Source organism: Saccostrea cucullata, unplaced genomic scaffold, assembly GCF_032062105.1.
Source record: "Saccostrea cucullata isolate Sc308-1 unplaced genomic scaffold, CSIRO_AGI_Scuc_v1 ctg396, whole genome shotgun sequence".
NCBI lineage: Eukaryota > Metazoa > Mollusca > Bivalvia > Ostreida > Ostreidae > Saccostrea > Saccostrea cuccullata.
This window is the reverse complement of record NW_026933195.1, coordinates 370,694-391,712: the sequence shown is the minus strand read 5'-3', so window position 1 is coordinate 391,712 and position 21,019 is coordinate 370,694. Positions and strand designations below refer to the sequence as shown.

Genomic DNA, 21,019 nt, shown 5'->3' with positions numbered 1-21,019 from the left:
AATTCTAAGGGAAGAAGGGTGAGGGCATAAACGCATCTGCAGAAGTCGAAAGTGGAAAAATGGTTCTGAAAATTTAATAGATCACATATTCGCTAGCTATGAGTTCTGATACGCTACTCTCCTCATAGGAGTAGCATATCCAGGATTTTTTTCCGGGGGTGGGGTTTAAATGGTCCACCCCAATCAGAAGAAAAATTAAATTACCAGTACCTAGAAATTTCAAGGATTGACACGTAACAATGTAAACTTCTTTCTTAGACGTGAAGCATCTTTCTTTGTGGCATGGGATGGTGTTGCTTCCAACAACCCTTAATATCTCTGACTTCTCTTTCCGATCTCTCCAACTAAATACGGGTCCACGTTCTCGGAAAGGGGGGGGGGTTCAGAGTAAGACTCCTCTTTCTCTTACACGAACAATTCAGGGACGTAGCAACCGGGGGGGGGGGGGGGGGGGCTGGCCCCCCACTTTTTTTGCCAACAATACTTTTACTATTGAAAATGTTCATTGAAAGGCTGGTTGCCCCCCCCCCCCACTTTATACTAAAGTAAAAGGTATATGAAGGAAATATAGTATTGTAAGCTTTAAAAAATGGATATTGAAAGGAATTGGTAGAGAAAAAGTTTGCCTCTAACCCCCCCCCCCCCCCCCCCCCCCCCGCACGAAATAGGATTTTTTGACTTTGGGCAATTTTCTTTTTTTTTTCTTTTTTTTTTTTTTGCTTAATTTTTCAGGTAAGTAAATAAAAATTTCAGTGACTGCCCCCCCCCCACTTTTAAAATCGATGCTACGTGCCTGCAATTAACCTTTGGGGCACCTTGCTTGAAAACAACATGCCTTTCCAATATATGGAAGAAAATGTAACTGCTAGAGGGACAACGTCTAGCCAGGGACCTATGGAGTATATAGGTCCCTTGGTCTAGGACAGCTAGGTAAAGTACGTGCATGTCCAGAAAAAATGAAGCTTTTCTTAAATCAGAAATCAAGATGGCACAGACAGATGTGAAATTCTGCAAAAGAGTATGCGGAGTGAATGCAAATCAACCAATGAAATACAGAATGTACAGAGGTCAACACGGAATTGATTTGATTGAAAATCTTTGATGTACTTAAATTAGAAAAAGTATGTAAACTTTGTCGAGGAAAAAAGAGTCTATGAACACCTCAGAAATTTGCATCATTTTAGACACGTGTGGCTTTTCTCTATGGTTAACAGATTTAGGTCAGGACAAAAACTCTCTGTGAACTTCCTTCTTGATATACATAAATGTGCCAAAACCATAAGGAAATTGTTTGCTGCAAGTTAGCAGCAATGTTTTGCCGCAAGCTTGCAGCAATGTTTGTCGCAAGTTTGTAGCAATGTTTGCCACAAGCTTGCAGGAAGGTTACCATATTTGGAAAATCCAGTGTTTCATTTACATGGTAAAATGTTTGCTGCAAGCTTGCTGCATACTTGCCGCAAACTTGCTGCAAATTCTGAGGCTTTGTACGTAAACGGTATAGACTGTCACGCTTTCTTTAGCTACATTGCAGCAAGCTTGCGGCAATGTCTACAGCAAGTTTGCTGCAAAGTTAATTGCAGCAAATATTTGTAGGAAGGCAATATTTTTGGTAAGGGTGTCGAACATATTTATTTAGAAATGCAAAACAAACACATGTTCAAACTGCCTGAACTCAGCAGATCCTTGTCCCTCTGGATAATCTGAACGTCACAAATACCGGGGGGGGGGGGGTGTATAAGAAACACAGAGTAAACACTTGCAAAACAATTATGTACATGAACATCTTATATTTTATTATACATGTGATGTAACATGTGCAACTCAGAAACTTTCAGCGATTTGGCCTCGAAACCCCTAACAAGGGTTATTCCCTTAATTCACTGATGCCTAACAAGGCCCCTATTGATCTGTAATCCCCCCACACCCTTTGATTTCTTGATCCGTTACAGACATCTGCTTAATAAATATTATTTTTGTAAATAATTTTTCAAAGCAAAATATGCCCCCTAAATTGTAATCCCCCACCTTTTGAAATTTCTTTATCCATAACAGAAGTCTGCTATATTAAATTAAATTTTTATTTAAAAAAATTACAAGACCGTTGGTGAACTTTGCTAATTGAAAAACAAAACATGCATACTATTTTTTCATAGATTCAATTCCATCAAAACATATCGATAATTCCCACTAGATTTCAAACTTGGTACTTCTTATTTTTGTTAAGTTTTACAAATGTAATATTGACAGAAAGACTGATGATTATCTTTTCTTCCATCTTCATAATTACAATCTGCATTTATGTAAATATACTTAAGTTTGTATATTTGAATTACTCAGAATCTCGACAAAACTTGTACAAAGTATTCAACATTTATTTCAATTCTAGTTGATGTATAACATAGCACTACAAAATCTGTCGTTTTTTTCCCCATTTTAATTCAGTGAGTCTTTTCCATCACTTTATTCGAATATTGATTACACTATGTATTTCAATATAATAAATATAATGTGACTTTATTCTCCCAAGAATAAAAAATTAAAATGAATTGTAAGGAGATGAGAACAATATTCAACCACAAAAAATCTTTTAAACAATACAAATCATGAGCAGAGTAAACAAGGACCTCCAAGCATACGGGATCAGGTGCCATGGAAGAGTGAGCATCCCATGCTGACCGGTCACATCCGCCGTGTGCTCCTTGTAATGATCCAGATATAACGGAAAATCCATTGAAATTCAGTGTGCGAACAATTAGGCTAAGTATAAACAAGAGGCCAATGGGCCACATCGCTCACCTGAGCAATGTGGCTAGGAAAAGAGCAGAAATCATTTTATTATTGAAAAAGTTTAAACCGAATAGTGATCCCAATTAAAAATGTGGCTAGGAAAAAAAAAGGAGAAATCAGTTTATTATTGAAAAGTTTAACCCAATAGTGGTCCCAATTAATCCTTAAAAGGGAGAACTATTATTTGAACAAACTTGAATCTACACTGACTAAGGATGCTTGCATATTTCTTAGACTACCTGTGGCTTTATTGCCCTTTACATCTGAACTTACATCGTGGCCCCTCCCTACCCCCAGGGGTCATGACTTGAACAAAATTGAATCTACACTACCTGAGAATGCTTCTATATGAACAGGATTAATCATGGCTTTGCTATTCTTGAATATGTTTCTTGGAAAAAATTTGGATTCCATGTAGTGGACCCGCCCTAACCCCAGAAGTCATGATTTGAACAAAATTGAATGTCCGATACCTGAGGATGCTTCCATAAAAATATGATCATTCATGCCTTTGCTATAATTCTTGAGAAGAAGATTTATAAAGAATGTTTCTATATATTTCTAAGTAAAACTTTGATCGACCATTGTGGCCCCGCCCTACCCCCAGGGGTCATGATTTGAATAAATTTGAATTTACTCTACCTGAGGATGCTTCCCTATAAGTTTCATCTTTCCTGACACAGTTGTTCTTGAGAAGACTTTTAAAGAATTTTACTATATATTTCTATGTAAAACTTTGATCGGCCACAACGGACAAAGATCAGAAAAGCTCACTTGAGCCTTCGGCTCAGGTGAGCTTAAAATGCCAGTCAGCATTTGACTCAATGATAGATTTTAATTTACTGAAAATAGTCTTTCGGATAGGGTATACCGTGTTTATCAATAATTGTCAACTATAGATTAACAATATTTATTCATTTAGTCTTAAAACCCATTATAGTAAATGGTCTTACTGTAGGTATTTTATTTTCTTCACTTTTCTGTTTCTATATTCAGCAACAAACAGATTGTCATTTGTATCTGTACACAGTCCCCAGGGTTCACTCAGTCCACATTCTATGTAACGGAGGAACTGTCCATCCTGGTTTATGATGTGGACACAGTGATTGTAAATATCAGCTGTAAGGATGTGACTCTGACTGTCTGTGGTAATTCCTCGTGGATTGAATGGTTGGTTCTTCGGAGCTGAAGTACATCCAATGTACCTGAATCTCAGTTTCCCGGCCTGATTGACCACCACTACTGCTCCAGCCCCAATGTCGACCACGCAGATATCAAGATTCCTGTTCTCAATTAGGTATTTGCTATCAGGGCCACAGGAAAAGAGGGGATTTTTCTTATCATCAAACTGGATTGTTTGTTTTTCTGTGGATCCAGAGTAACGGACAACTTTTGATTGTTGGTAATCTTGACTGTCTATGATCACTAGAAGATCACCAGAGAATGTACTACAGATACCACGGGGAATCAAATCCCAGTCTAGTCTGAAAACCTCCTCTATCTTTCCATTCTTCACAATGTGTACAGTTTTATCCTTTTTATCTGTATAAACTAGATCTCCAGTGATTGTGACAACTATGTTTTCTGGTCTTTTTCCTGACTTGGTTTCGAATGACTTGAGTAGTGATCCCTGATTGATGCTGAAGAGTTTCATGGTGCTGTCATCTCCACTTGTCCAGATTACTTCATCACTCAGACAGGCCACATTGTAAAGTTCTCCATACCCAGTATCTATGGTGGTGACAGTCTCTGGCTGATCAAGCAGCTGTTTGACTGGAGGAGAGGATCCAGCTTCTGGTGAATTCCCAGGCGGACAACCTTTTGAATTTGTTGCTCCCATCGAACCAAAATTTGAATTTTCACGATCGAGTGGTTTCATGTGTAAATGTGTTTCAAGCTAATTACCTGTAATTATCAAACATGCATGTTGTTTAATTTCTTTACCCTAAAATTCTTATCATAAATATGTCTTTAATTAATTATTGTTTATGATTAATTAACCAAGCTCAATTTGACTCAATGAAAAATTGCACTAGTATCTGACAAGGTCTTTGTATCGGCTATAGAACTTACGAAATGATGACTTTAAACGATACTAGTACTGCTGATATTCTTGTTTCATCAACTTGTTTGTCAATAATTTACCTCGTTTTAGATATTGTTCATAAGTAGAGCATGTTTTTTCGTATCGAATCAACTGAGATAATAAACATCGTATGTAGGTGATGAAGGTTTATTGCTGCATAGGTTAATGTAAGGGTAGTTGACGATTGTAAAGTAACTTGGTTGATAGATAACCATTTACGTCTTTTTCAAGTAAAATATTCAAATATGAAACAGATGTGTCAGACTTTGTGGTATCTGGATATATCGCATCGACATATGGCATAAGAATGGAAATTACCATTGTTAATTGACAATACGTTGTCGATATACCTGGTACCGAGTATCTAAATGTCGAAATGAAGGCCACAGCAAGTGCTTTCTTCTTGTCACGTATAATATTTTGGACAAATTCTGCTTCATATGAATACAAAAATAGGTCTGCTAATAACGGGGCGCAAAAAAGCAAAAAAATATATAAATATATCGAATTTTAATTTCTTTTGTTAAGTTTAAATGTTTTGAAGGGATATATTAGATGTGATTTTTATAAATGAATGAATACCGGTATATAAATAATCAAATTAATTCAACAACAAGGAGATAAATAATTTGTTGATAACAAAGACTTGAAAGCTTTGATTTTTCTTTGAAACATCATTTTTGGACTTTTTAAAGAAGTTTAAACTCTTAAATTCAATATTAATCAAGTGCAAATTGAAAATAATGTTAATATTCAGGTAATATTTTCATTTAATATAATAAATATGCACATGTATATATTAACTGAAATATAAAAATAGAACAATCTAAAAATGAGATAACGAACAGAAATTAAGCTCAAAAGTCTATTAAACAATACAAAAATTGAGCAGAGCAAACAAGAACCCCCAAAACATCAAAGATGGGATTTGGTGCCATGGAGGAGTGAGCATCACCTGCCGAATAGTCACAACCCCTGTGTGCTCCTTGTCATGATCTGGGAAAAACGGAAGAATACGTCGTCATTTCAGTTTTTATAAAATTGCCTAACAATAAGTATGAAAAACGTCATGCAGTCAGCATTTGAATCAATGATAAATTGTATTTGTTGACAAAGTCATTGTATCGACCAGTTCTTAATTTAGCTGCAATAATGCAGCCCTCTCCTTTTTTGGGAGAGGGCTACAACTCCTTAGGATCTCCGTAATGATGCAAAGTGAATAAAAATTTCGTCTTATTAGAAGTAAGTTGAATGTAAAAACAATTTATTCTGCGTGCAGTCGCCCGTATTTAAAAAATATTTTTGCACCATTACGGAGATGCTATGGAATTGTAGCCCTCTTCAGAAAATATCAGATAAAAAAAAATCGGAGAGGGCTACGTTATTGCAGCTATTCTTAATTCATCGTCAATAATTTGCCTCGTTTTGCGAAATTATTCATACATAGAGCATGCTCTTGCGAATCGAATCAACTGAGAGATATAGCCCCGTGTGCAGGTGAAGGTATATTGCTGCATAAGTAAGTGAAGTTGACGATTGAAAAGTTAATTAAAAGTCATCACATTTATCATAAAACTTGGTTGTTAAATACCATTTACATCTTTTTGAAGTAAAATATCCAAATATAAAACAGTCAGACTCTGCGTTATCTTTTATTTTAAGCTCACAGGGATATATCGCAGTGACATAATATGGGAAAAAACAAATGTTAATTTACAATACGTCTTCGATATATCTAAGTGATGTGTTAAAGGCAACAACAAGTGTTTTTTTTTCTTTTTGCACATAATATTTTGGACAAAATCTGCTTTATATGATACAAAATATGTCTGCTAATAACGGGGCACAATTGGTACCCATGCGAATTCCAGATTGTTTGAAGACCTAGTCTAAAAACCACACAGATATTGTCAATCAGAAACAAAAGCATCTTTTTACCATCAATATCAGAGTACTTTTGTGTACAATCAGAACGGTTATTAACAAAATAATTTTGCAAATGAGCAATGACAAGGTAAGTAAATTTACGAGTTCTATTTTTATTAAAAAAGCAACTTTCAATGATATCAAAAAGCCTGGACTATAATTTGCCGTGAAGAGAGGTTGTATATAAAATTAAAAGTAGTAAGTTTAATTTTAAACGCTGTTGATTTCGGTTATGTTTTATGATTTCAAATTTTCCGAAGGTCCTTGGAATGTTTAAGTATCCATATATGTTTCAGAATACTTCTTGAATAGATTGTTGCACAGTACTTCAAAAGTTTCTCCTCCACTACTGTTAAAATTTTAGTGACAAAGTTAGTGAGGAATAAAGACAGAAGCTAATAGAACATTTAGTGGAACCCGCTTTGTATCATTGTTTGTAACCATATTTTTCTTTCCTCGTCACATTGACTCACATTGACAATTGTACAACTTTAAATAGAAATGGAAAACCGCGTTTGAAAACTTGCAGGAACTATATTTTTGGCGGAATGGTGGCGTATGAAAATATATTCTTTTCTGCCTCTCAAAATTATTTAGAACAATGAATTTAGTTATAATCTTTACAGAATCAAAAACTTGGAGAACTTTTCAAGTACATGTACAAGTTCAATTAAATATAAGGGACAAAAGTTCCTAAATATTTCAAATAAATATACTTTTTCAGACAAACTAGAACTATGTTAGCTTTTATAAGCTTCCAATCTATGTACACATTTGAGCCAAAAATCAGTAAAAAGTATTTTTTCTCTCTAAGTAAACGATCAACACTTTTTGTTTTTGTATCATTTTGTATCTTTATGTGACAAATTTATACCATATGTGAAAATGAGAAAAATTTAAATATAGGAAGCACATAAAGATAACTAATATATTCTAAAAATTTAAGAAAAGTAAAGAAAATTCAGATTAGCCAATATTCATTTTAAATGAATTAGTTATGTAAATTTGGTAATATCGTCTTATAGGCCCTTTATGGTAGTATTTTTTATGCAAAAATAAAAACATTCAATCTTTTGAAATACAAGAAGGGATCGCATAATTGGCAACAGTATTTATTATTATTATAATGTCCAGAAAAAAGGTAATGACCTTGACCTGACCTTGTCTCTAATATAAAACGGTCAAATTTAATTTCACTGATACCATGACTTAGTGATATTTTCTTCTTGATTCTGTGAACATTTCATTAATTTTTAAATACAATAAATATGAGAAGAATCATACTTTAAGATTTTCAGATGCTTTTGATATCCTCAAATACTGAGAAAGTGAATGAAAGATTTTTTTTTTCCAAAAAAGGGGGATGTTTGGTCAGTAGACCAAGTATTTCTTCTGTCAATGATGATTCTTATTGATGTTTAGGTCACCAGATCAAAGACCAAGGATAAAGGTCTTTTGGAAATAGGAAAACATTGTTCAATTTAAAAAAAAATGCTTGAGAGATATCAATCAATGTACGTCTACATATGTTCCCTGTAAATAAAATTGACCCTTTTATTTTGATGTAAAATGTTATTATAGAAATAACCTAGTCTTGTTTTTTTTTTTGAAACGTTTTCTGAATTCCATTGAATTAAGATGTAAGAAAGGCCTGTTGACAGAGTTGGTTGTACTGTTTATGTCCATGTGTATTTGTTTAGAACCAACGCAGTGTATTGTTTTTATTCCCTATTTCTAGTAATATCATGCGAATTTGCCGTTAAGGGGGCTGGGAGATCAACAAATTAACCATCAGATATAACTTCATTTTTCAGATATGATATCTTAAGCTGTCAACAATTATTTGACAAAATAAAATTCAAACATTTAAGATTAAACGTGTTAAAAATTTGGTCATTTTTGAATATATTCATATGGAGCTCTTCTTACAAAAGGAGATCGATATAGTTTAAAAATTGCCACAATCCCCAAGCCTTATTAAAGTATGTGCTATTGATATTGTGCTTATGATTTAAATAGCTTTATTTCTGAAAAACTAATTTTTCTTCCATAACTAATCTTCAACGCATGGATCAAATTTAAAGCCCTAGTCTTATATATACACTGTACATTATATACGTGTATGAGCTGTTCCTATAATTACAATTCACGTTGCACCGTTGTATCTGAAAAAAATTAACCTACATTAACTGAAGCAATATTTCAAAACGAATTTCTGAGCTGTAAATAGCAAATGATGAAGTTTGGACAGACTCAATGATCTTGTGTCAGATTAAAAAAATTATACAGAGATATTAAACGAAATAAGAAGATAACGAACAATAATCAGCCTCAAGTTCTGAAATAAACCAAACTGGAGGCAGAGGAAACACGCCCTAAAACACCGGGATCAGGTGCCAAGGGAGTAAACATCCCCTGTCAACCAGTCAATCCCGCCTTGTGTTCCCTGTCCTGATTGGTCAATCAGAAATCCCTTGACAATTCATTCAATTCATATTCTGTATGTTACATTCTTATTTTTTTATATGAAATTCAACTTTTCCATAAATGTAAATATAAAATGATCTAGAGTTAAATTTTTTTTAACAAAAGTCGAATTCTGAGCAAAATAAAAATAATTAAACACCTTAAATACCTGTCTTCAACATTAATGGTGACTGTCCTGTTTATCAAATGAAAATATGACTCGTCTCTATGCATTTAAATTATGTAACACAAGTTTACCTGTATCTGAGAGCTATCAGATATACAATGTTTTTCTTGGTAAAATATCATGTGTTTTATTATATTTATATATCAACTTGACAATGTATTCATGGATTCTCTTCACACACTCGAAAGAACACTTCGTTATAAATGTAGCTCCCCTATACTGAGTTATAGCTCAGTTTTTAAGTTGCGATGAAATTTCCATTTTGCTTTCACTTCAGTATTTTTAGATCAAGCCTGAACATTCGTAAATTATACACAATTGAAGGGAAAATAAACAAAATCTCTAGGAAAAATATAATATTGTGGCCATACGTGGATTCAAACAAGGGCTTTTGTAAATTGCAACACAAAATATAACTAGTAAGTTTAATCCTGTCCGTCCATCTTTCATTTGATAAACCTTCAGATTGCTTGGTGCTAAGGTTTTCATACTTCACAGGTGTATTTCTTGTAACACATGTTATTTCCTTGCATATATGCACATATTTGATCTTGACCGTAGAGTTTGACACACCTTTAAAAACTTTAACATTGGCTTTTAAACAATTAGAACTATGGCTTTCACATTTCAAAGGTATATTTTCCCTTGTAAAAAGACTTCATTTACATAATAATTTTTACCCTTTGTCCTCGGAGTTTTAAACCTTTTTTTATTTAACCTTGGATATATCTTTTTGAATAGTAAGCGCTAGAGCATTTCTATTTCTCATGCATATTTCTTGTGACAAGTCATTTCCCTGATAATCATTGATTTTGACTATGACCATTGAGTTTGACCCATGTTTGAAAAACTTTAACTTTATTCATAATTTTTGAACGGTTGGTCCCTGGGCTTTCACACTTTATAGGTCATGATATACCCTGTTCTTCGGATTTAAGTTGTACTGTATTTGAGAATCTCAAATCTTTGTCATAGGCTGCCATACGAGGGCATCGGTGTTTCACAAATACCTCTTGTTCTATTATTTTTTGGCTTAAATGTTTTCGCTGCGATTCATACGTCAAGTGACTACCTTAATTTTTTAATAATGTAGAGAAAAATTCTATACCCTAGGAAAAATAGAGAAAATGTGAATTAGAGGGAGGGAAAACTAAACTATAGTTAAAATCATCTACAAAATATTCTAAAGCCTTTTCAGGAGGAGGATTAGAGAGAAAAGCTACTTTTTACAAGAAAGGAACCAAGTGGAATGTTTTTATAGATAACTGAACATATATTTTTAAACATTCTTCGCTTATGTTGAAGAATGAAACATATATGTATGGAGATAACGAACAGTATTCAAAGTCAAAAGTCCATAAAACAATACAAAATAGGAGCAGACCAAATAGGACCTCCAAAGCATTAGAAATAGGATCAGGTGCCATGGAGGAGTGAGCATTCCCTGCTGACCGGTCACACCCGCCGTGTGTTGCTTGTCATGATCGGGAAATAACGGAAAAATCCGTCGTCAATTCAGTGTATAAATAATGGACTAATGATTAGTATGAAAAAAGCCAGTCAGCATTTGACTCAATGATAAATTGTATTTGCTGACAAGGTCATTGTATCGACCACAGAACTTACGAAATGATGACTTGAAACGAAATTGATGATATTCTTGTTTCATCAACTTGTTTTTCAATAATTTACCTCGTTTTAGAAATTGTTCATACCTAGAGCATGCTCTTGCGTATCAAATCATACTGAGATAAATGAACTCCGTATGCCGGTGATTAAGGTATATCGCTGCATAAGTAAGGGAAGTTGACGATTGAAAAGTTAAAGTCATCACGTTTATCATAGAGCTTGGTTGTTAGATTGCTATTGATGTCTTTTTCAATTAAAAGCCCAAAAATGATACGGATGTGCCAGAATCTGCAGTATCTTTTATCTCAAGCTCACCTTGATATATCGTATTTGCATAAGGATGGAAATTACCATTGTTAATTGACAATAAGTCGTTGATATATCTAAATGTGAAGTTGAAGGTCACAGCAAGTATTTTTTTCTTTTCATGTATAATATTTTGGAAAAAATTCTGCTTCATATGAATACAAAAATACTAATAGGTTTGCTAATAATGGGGGTGCAATTGGTACCCATGGGAATTCATATAGATTGTTTGAAGACCCTGTCTTCAAAAACCACATAGATATTGTCAGAAATTCAAGTATCCTTTTATGTCAACTTCAGAGTACTTGTTGTACAATCAGAATGTTTTTAACAAATAATTTTGCAAATGACCAATGACAGAGTAAATCAATTTACGAGTTCCATTTTTATTGAAAAAGTAGCTGTCAATGATATAAAAAAAATATCGTGGATAATAATTGTGTATAAAGTTGAAAAGTTGTAAGTTTCTAAGCTGTTGGTTTTGATAAAAACTGTGTGATTTCAAATTGTCCAAAAGATCTCTTACAAACGAAAACAATGTTGTTAACTGCTTTGTCAGCAGGGACCAGTACATACTGATCATGCAATCTATCTAATTCTTTTTTCACTTCTGGATTGTTGAATGCAGAAAGAAAGATAGTTTTCATAATGTCCCTAAATCTTTTACTATTAATACGCGATCGTAACATAGATCTGATACAATTAATCCAATCTGACAAAGTGCCAGCGTCGTCTTTTTCATATCTGACCCATCGCCTAGCGTACTCTTCTGCAGAGTCCAAAATATTTATGAGATTCCGACGCCAGTTGAAGGATCGGGGTTCCCTATATTTAGGACCTTTTGATATGGTTTAAAAATTTATTACGGACATTAGTGCCTGTTAAGAAAAATTAAATCATTTTAAATTCATACGTGTATAGTATATGAAGCAATTCTATATCAGTGATAAAAGACACAATCACAACATAACTGTTTTCAAAGCTGAAACATTTTTTACTGCTTGTAATTAAACACATTTTTATCATAAACTCTCTCAGGAATTATTTAAGCTGATTCTTGTACATTACAAAGACGCAATTCAAATAAACTACTTTCTCTATTTATAAAACTTGTATATTAGCAATTTAAAGACGTAGATATATAAATCCAATAACATTTGTAATGATTACATTTAAACTCAGTTTCTGTATCCCATTATGCCTTTGCGACATTTCGTATTCTTTCCAGTGTTGCTTCAATTCAGACAAAGACATCAGAATGCATCATAAATTAATTTAAGTTTTTATTTCTGATTTTCATGGAAGTCTGTTTTAGGGCTTCTAAGCTAGTTTTCCAAAGAATACATACCAAGTATTTGCCTGAAATTTTCGGTAATATATAAAATCAAAGTTTGTTTTAAGATTGTTTTAAGGTAAAAATAAAAAAGTGATTTGCTCACGAAATATTTTCTTTTACCTTTATCACAATAACATTCCTAAATCACATTTACTGAAGTTAATTTTTTTAAGAGGGACAACTGTTTTGTCTAAATCAATTTGTTATGTCGAAAATGTAATTGTCTAAAGCTGACTCTGAACTACAATTTCACTGGTACATTTCAATTCTTTATGAAATCTGCTTTATGTCTGTTTAATTGAAAACAAACTTGTTACGGAAATTAATTGATTCTTAGCGACATGCTGAGATTTCGTATGAAAGAAGATCCATACATTTCTTTGCGAGAAGTGGTTTGTTTTCTTTTTATACGTATAGGGAAAAAACTTTAACGTCCACTATCTACTCGAAACGCTTACACGGCTGAAAAGGACTATATATGCGATATATTGCATAATTTGCACCCACAAAAGTCATATTTAAAAAATTCCTTGAAATGTACTGAATTGTATATATTGTATGAGAAATCTAAATCAACAAAACATATTATAGTTTCAAAGCATTGACAATTTTTTTTTTTATGACGTCAAAAACTATTCGGATTTTGTATAATTAGTTTTTAGAAAGAGGAAAATGGATAAAATTTTCTCAATGCTTACAATAAAATTAATAGAGCGCAGACATGTTCCAGAACAATATTTACATATTTTATTGATATTATCATTCTACATATTATGTCCAAATAATGAGCTGGAGCAGACCTGCGTTTGGTGACTTTTACTCAAAATATCGAGGTAATAAACACCTTTTCCCGTAGAAATCATGGAAATTTTATATTTACGTCATTTTCCTAAAACGTCATATCAAACATATGACTACCAGTGCTCTGAAGTCTGCAGATATCCCCCTGTTTTAGAACATAATTATATATTTCTCCATCAAAGTTTGATTTTGGGGCAAATATTGGTCATTACCGAATATAGTCATTTCGTCTTGAAATTTGTAAAGGAATAAAGCTAGCGACATCAAGATTTGTAGTGGAATATGTTTTAAAACATTATACTATGCTCATATCAAAACATATTCCTAAATATTTACAACACCATGTGTATTTTTCAAGTTTAAGAGTTGAAATCGATCTTAAAAATTAAAGGTCAGATATAACAAAGGTTAATTTGTAAGCGACATAAGAAAAGCTTAATTGGTAATGTTTTTGTAGAATGACTGATTTCTCTTCAGGGAGAATGTCACTGTGGTGATCCTACGTGGAAGATTTCTCACTGCAGTGAACCTAAATCACCTAGTGTTAATTTATACTTTTAGGTTTATTATATTATTGAAATTAATAATGAAATAATGAAGCAAATATTTTCAAATCAGTTCTCAAACAAATGTTGTTGTCTTTGACCTTGAGATGAAAAATTGCACCCTAAAAGTATGGCATGTCAAACGTTGCAATAATCCATTTGTTAATTTTGAATTGTATAATTTTTCATTTGTATTGTATATTTTCAATTTGTATTGTAGGATTTTTCATTTGCATTGTAAAATTTTTCATTTACGATATATATTGTAAAAAAATCATTTGTATTTTATAAGTTTTTATTTGTATTTTATATTTTTCATTTGTATTGTATATTTTTCATTTGTATTGTATAATTTTTTTTATTTGTATTGTATTCAAGAGATTGTTTATTTGTTTCGTTACGAGGGATTTCAATGGTCAATTTTAACCAATATTGTTCATTCTCTATCCAGAATTGTCGTTCCCGCCACGCTTCCACATACACCTCTGTCAACGCTTGTTTCACAAGACTCATAGAAAAAATTGTAAAAGGTTGAAAGTTGTATTGATAATTGTTTTTAATCTTATTTCTTATCAGAAAACATTATTTATTTTATTTTTATTAAACCTTAAAAGTATTTTTTAATTAAGATTTTAATTTTTACTCCGCAAAATTAAATTAAAACTTTGAAAATAAGTCGTTTTGAGGAATTGTAGATTTAAAATAAATGATGAATTATCATCTTCATCGATATTTACAATAAATAATTACTATTTAAACTTCAATTTTTCAAAGTTTAAAATTTGTACAGGAATCTTGTACAACGAGTGTTGACAGAGGTGTATGTGGGAGCGTAGCGGGAACGACAACTCTAGATAGAGCATAGACCTAAAGCTTTAGGCCTATGTATAGAGAATGTGAATGCTCAGACTTGATAACACGTGTTAACTTTCCGGAACATCTCGGGTATTACCAAATCCGATATATGATTAGATTAAACCAATGAAATCCTTCGTAACAAACCAAAATAAACAAATCCCTCGGATACAAAGGGTGCAAAACACAGTTTTATGTATGTCGTTATCAGGACGTTACTTGGTGAGGGACAAGCAAAACTGACCCCTATAAAAAAATAAAATGGAGGATTGTTACATAGACTTCTGCATATCAATGGAAAGATAAAATTGTGAATTTTGTAAATATCCAACTATAATACATTCATCAATTACTACTAGGGGGTATTTGACACCTGAAAAATGGGGGATATTGGGTTGTTTATGCATCCATTGTCAGTGCACCTATGCATTTTTAACCCCCCTGCTCAACAAAAACAGAAAAAATCAGACAAAATAAGTTGTATGCATTTCACAGAACAAGTCCTAAGGTTTTCTTTTAGTGTGCTTTTAGGGTACATTTTCCACCTCTTGAAAGAGCTACATTACCTGCTAATTGACTCATGCAATTCTGCACATGTGAAAACTGGATGTTTTGGGAGTTATCTCCCCCTATTAAAAAGTCTCACAATTTTTTTTTCTCTAAAAATGAATGCACCTTTTTTTCTTTAAATATTAAGATAAGACTCTACTTTATGCGAATAAAAACAAAAAAGATGCAGTTTACATCTAGAATTCTATAAATAGCAGGAAAATCCCTACCCAGCATGCTTCTCTCTGGGAAAAACCCCCTGGATTTTATACGAAACTGTGTTTAGCTACCTTAAAGGAAATAAAATTTTTTTGCAATTCACTTTTTTGTATTTAGGTGCAAAGAGGACAGAATTCCAAACATTTTGGTGCATAAATTGTTGAATTTGGTCCAGAAATGGGCAAGTAATTGTAAATTTAGTATTACATGTCTACGACATTAGTCGACGCATAAAACAGGACTTCGAAGAGAAATTCAAACCTAACCGTATCAGCTCACACAATAATTTTATTTTTCTTCAATTTAAAAAACACAAAGTATGAAATATACAGTATTTGAATATCAATAAAATGTTACATTATAATTTTTTTTGAAAAGCTGCCAAACAATTTTTACAGATATTACTAGTTTCTGTATAAACAGGGCGGGGGAGGGGAGGCTTATTGGAAATAGACACTGTCTTAAATCAGAAGATTGCCTAAAAAATCTGGACGGTGTCACCCTAACTAGATACTCAATAGGTCTATGTCACATGTATATCTATACAGAAGATACATATTCTCATTTGCAATCAATTGAATTGAAGGTCATGACCTTTCGAAGCTTCCATTTTTGACATGACGTCACACTTTGATGTCACAATGCAGTTGCGTCATAATGTAAAATAACAACTTTAGCCCCTGAATCCTTATCATATGTATAAATTCTATGGAACATGTATCTAATAGGCATTATATGCTTTACACAGTGTCAACCTGAGATTATATTGTATGGTTTACTGCATAAATTAAAACAAATAAAGCAATTTTCTATGAACTTACAGGCAAATGAATGTGGGAAATGTCATCAAATGCTACTCCTTAAGGGTGCAAAACACAGTTTTATGTATGTCGTTATCAGGACGTTACTTGGTGAGGGACAAGCAAAACTGACCCCTATAAAAAAATAAAATGGAGGATTGTTACATAGACTTCTGCATATCAATGGAAAGATAAAATTGTGAATTTTGTAAATATCCAACTATAATACATTCATCAATTACTACTAGGGGGTATTTGACACCTGAAAAATGGGGGATATTGGGTTGTTTATGCATCCATTGTCAGTGCACCTATGCATTTTTAACCCCCCTGCTCAACAAAAACAGAAAAAATCAGACAAAATAAGTTGTATGCATTTCACAGAACAAGTCCTAAGGTTTTCTTTTAGTGTGCTTTTAGGGTACATTTTCCACCTCTTGAAAGAGCTACATTACCTGCTAATTGACTCATGCAATTCTGCACATGTGAAAACTGGATGTTTTGGGAGTTATCTCCCCCTATTAAAAAGTCTCACAATTTTTTTTTCTCTAAAAATGAATGCACCTTTTTTTCTTTAAATATTAAGATAAGACTCTACTTTATGCGAATAAAAACAAAAAAGATGCAGTTTACATCTAGAATTCTATAAATAGCAGGAAAATCCCTACCCAGCATGCTTCTCTCTGGGAAAAACCCCCTGGATTTTATACGAAACTGTGTTAAGCTACCAAATGCAAATGAAAAATATACAATACAAATGGAAAATATAGAATACAAATAAAAAATTATACAATATAAATGATTTTTTTACAATATAAATGAAAAATATACAATGCAAATGAAAAATTATACAATGCAAATGGCAAATATATAATGCAAATGAAAAAATATACGTTACAAATGGAAAATTATAGAATACAAATGGAAAATTATACAATTTAATAAATACAATACAAATGAAAAATATACAATACAAATGGAAAATTATAGAATACAAATAAAAATCATACAATAAAAATGGAAATTTTGACAATACAAATGGAAAAGATCGAATATTGCAACGTTTGACTTGCCATATAAAAGTCAATTCTTATTATGATTCTAACGAGATAATTAACTTTTTTTCCTTTTTTGCTCTCTTGTAATTTGAACATTAATAATGATAAAAAAAAATTATACTTAAAAATTCGAAACTTCTAGCTGGGACTTACGTCACGTCAAACTACCGGTATTCGCCATTAATTTAAAAACAAGAAGGTTTCATGAAAGGTAAACCGTTTTATTTTATTAAATTTGATCATTACAATTCACCATGACAATAAGTATTCTTATTTGGAACCAATTGTTAATTGATGTTAATTGCTTACTAAAAATCAACGCAATCATTGGAATTTTATGCGTTAACATCAATACATGAGCAAAACGAAAGTAGCTTTTTTAGTTTGAGATTAGCAATAACTAGGCAGTCAATAAAAGAGAATAATACAAATAACTATGAGAAGAAATATACTTGTATATTGTCATGTAGCTCCGCTTTTCTGTTTATGCTAAATGTAAACTATATACATATATGCAAGTATAGCTCTGTTATATTACAGCTTTTTACACAAAACTTGAATAAAAATGGACTAAACTGCTAAAGATATTAGTATGTATTAGAAATCGATGAAAATAAAAGATTAAAATTAACTTTTAAAAATAATACTTAAACATCTCAGTCTCAAATCCAAGCATGTTTCTAAAAGAGGAGTGGGGACACACCCAATAAAGAAATATTGACTCAAAAATGTTTTTAATAAGTAAGGAATGTAAAAACATTGATCATCTTCAAAACTGAATGTATTTTTTTTTGGGGGGGGGGGAGGGTACATTTACAATTATATAAATAAACATGTATTTGCATAAGGCTTTAGATGTTACATGTAGATTTGCTTACCCCCCTTTCATCTACACGTGGTGGTAAGTTGAAATAGGTACTTCTAGTACTGCTTCATTTACAAATTAAAAGAAAAAGTTGAAAATGCATAAGATGGAATTTAGGACATCTCAACTTAGGATATTCCTAAGATGCTTTCGTTTTACATCCTAAGATGTATCTTAAGATATATGTCCAAAAAATATCCTAAGGCACATTAAGACACATCTTAGGAAAATGTCATAAGCATACCTGTAGATGTATAACATATGTTTGTATATTCATATAGACGGTTTATGAATATACGTTTCATTTTACTCCTAAAATATTGATTTAAGGACTAGAACTACAATTTGTTTTAGGGGGGAGATGTCATTAATTGTTTGAAGATCATCTTTCCAAACACTCATTTTATTTGAATTCAAGGAAGAATGCCACATTAACTTTGTTTCTTATTTAATAGATCTCTAATGCAATGGTTTCAGCATTGAAAGACCAATATTAGCTCTCAATTATTTTACATGACTGTTTTGTATTTTTCAGAGAAAATTAAAAAATACTTTATTTGCAAATGATGCTTTATAGTTTAACATTTGAGGTAAATAATTTCATTATATGAATTTCTAATAAAATGTGTAAAGAAAAGCTAGATAGACTTTTTAGCTTTTTTAAATCAATTTTTTTTTAATTAAACACATAATTTGTAAATATTTTTTAAACCTAGGATAAAAAAAATCTACAAAACTAGTCATAACTAGAGAGAACATGTTTGTCGATCATATTTTAAAAAGAAATTGAAGTATGAAAGAATTTATACTTGGCTTAAACTAATTCCTTATTTATGTAAAAAAAAAAAAAGGGGGGGATAGCTAGAATATACATAAAGAAGATAAATTATTATAGTTTAGTAGATTTAGAGGATAAAAACAGTAAGCAACCTGTAACATTCTACTCGGAAATTTTTTTTGTTTATAATTATTAACATTGGACCAGTTATTATTCAAACTTATTTGTTGCAGTCCTGACCAAGGATATGGGAGTCTTCAAAGTAGAATTGTGAAGTCAAAATTTCATAAAAATCATAAAAATTACATCACATAAAAACTTGTTCCGTTGTTTCAGTGAAGTTGAGGTGGAATTACAATGAACTTGATTTTATGACCTTTTTTGTATATTTATCTTTAATGCTCATAAAAAAAATCACAAAAAGATAAAAACACATTTGATTTGATAAAATTGGAAAAAGAAAAGATTTTAAGTAAAAAAAAACTGTTAATATTTTAATGTTATGAAAAAATTGTACAAAAAGATGATTAGTAATTAATGAGAACTTCTTCGCATGTACGAAAGTCTTAAGTTTATGCATGTATCATATAACTTGAATCTTCAAAAAAATGTTTTACACTCCTGACCAAAGAAACATAGACCAGATACATAGACAGGCCCTGTAATGGATAAATGTTTGATAAAAATGTTCTTTGTGACTTTATTTATCACAAATAAAAATAAGAACCTACACGGATAGAAGTCTTCTTTATGCTGGGGGAGCAAAACATTAAAACGTCATTTAAAGTAAAAAAAAAAATGTAAAGGCCTATTAATTATTACGAAACACTTTGAAAATTTGACTGAATTGTCTTTCATATTTTAATAATAAAATTTTTAACAACAATAAATTTCTTCCGTTGCACTCCTGACGTGGTAAAACATTTTTTTCGCCATCAGCCATGACTACAACTTGATCAAACAAAAGTTGCTACAGTAAAGATAAATAATTTGAATATTATAAGGAGGTTTTTTTCCAACATAAACCATTCTTATTTATTTAAAAGATCTTTTAAAAATATCAAATTTTCAACATGTCACAAAATGGTGTTACACTCCTGACATTTTTTAGCATCATTTCTGGGCATAACTTTTTGTGAATTGAAATATTTTAGATATTTGGCAGGTATTGAGACATTATCTAAAGACATAATGTAGAAATCTATTTTCAGCGCCTGTATTTTTAGGATGGGTTGATAGATAAATATGCACAGTGTATTCGAATTGGTCATTTTAATCAAATTTACACACATGGCAATTGTTATTATGACTCACAGCGAAGCTTACTGTAATCAGTGGTCCGAAATACATGTATCTGACCTTTTGTTGTTTTTTTTACGATTTGGATATTTTACATCTGAACCGACGTCATTACGAAAACTGAAATATTTCGCCGTCTCACAATGCTTCTAGTACTTACCAATATAAATGAAAAGAAAACATAATTCCACATTTCGCTACAGGACTTTCAAGATTTTCTAATGCACAAAATAAAAACAAATCTCAACAATCAGACAAAATGTTCTCATCGGATTGTATATTTCATAAACGAACCATAAAAGCGATGTTGGTGAATACTAAATGTATTGTGCTTTTAATGAGTCGTGAATTTGATATTTTAATTCGGTTTGAAAGTAAATGAACTCGAGAACGGGAAGCGGCAGTTTTAGTAAAGGCGCTGATTATGACGTTCTCCTGGCACGTAAAAGATCAAAATCGTAAAAAAGACTGGAAAAGGTAAGATATTTCGGACTACGTGAACAGTTTTCCACATTCTATTGCCCATT

The 21,019-nt window shown here is 31.9% G+C and overlaps 1 protein-coding gene across 1 annotated transcript; it reads right to left on the bottom strand.

The window, feature by feature from the left end:
- Positions 1-3,609: 3,609 nt before the first annotated feature.
- LOC134237594 (tripartite motif-containing protein 2-like) lies at positions 3,610-8,171 on the bottom strand. The gene is made up of 2 exons (XM_062719722.1): positions 8,084-8,171; positions 3,610-4,692 (listed from the first exon to the last, which is right to left on the bottom strand). The coding sequence occupies exon 2, from the start codon at positions 4,664-4,666 to the stop codon at positions 3,737-3,739; it is 930 nt and encodes a 309-aa protein (XP_062575706.1). The 5' UTR covers positions 4,667-4,692; positions 8,084-8,171; the 3' UTR covers positions 3,610-3,736.
- Between the last annotated feature and the right edge of the window lie 12,848 nt (positions 8,172-21,019).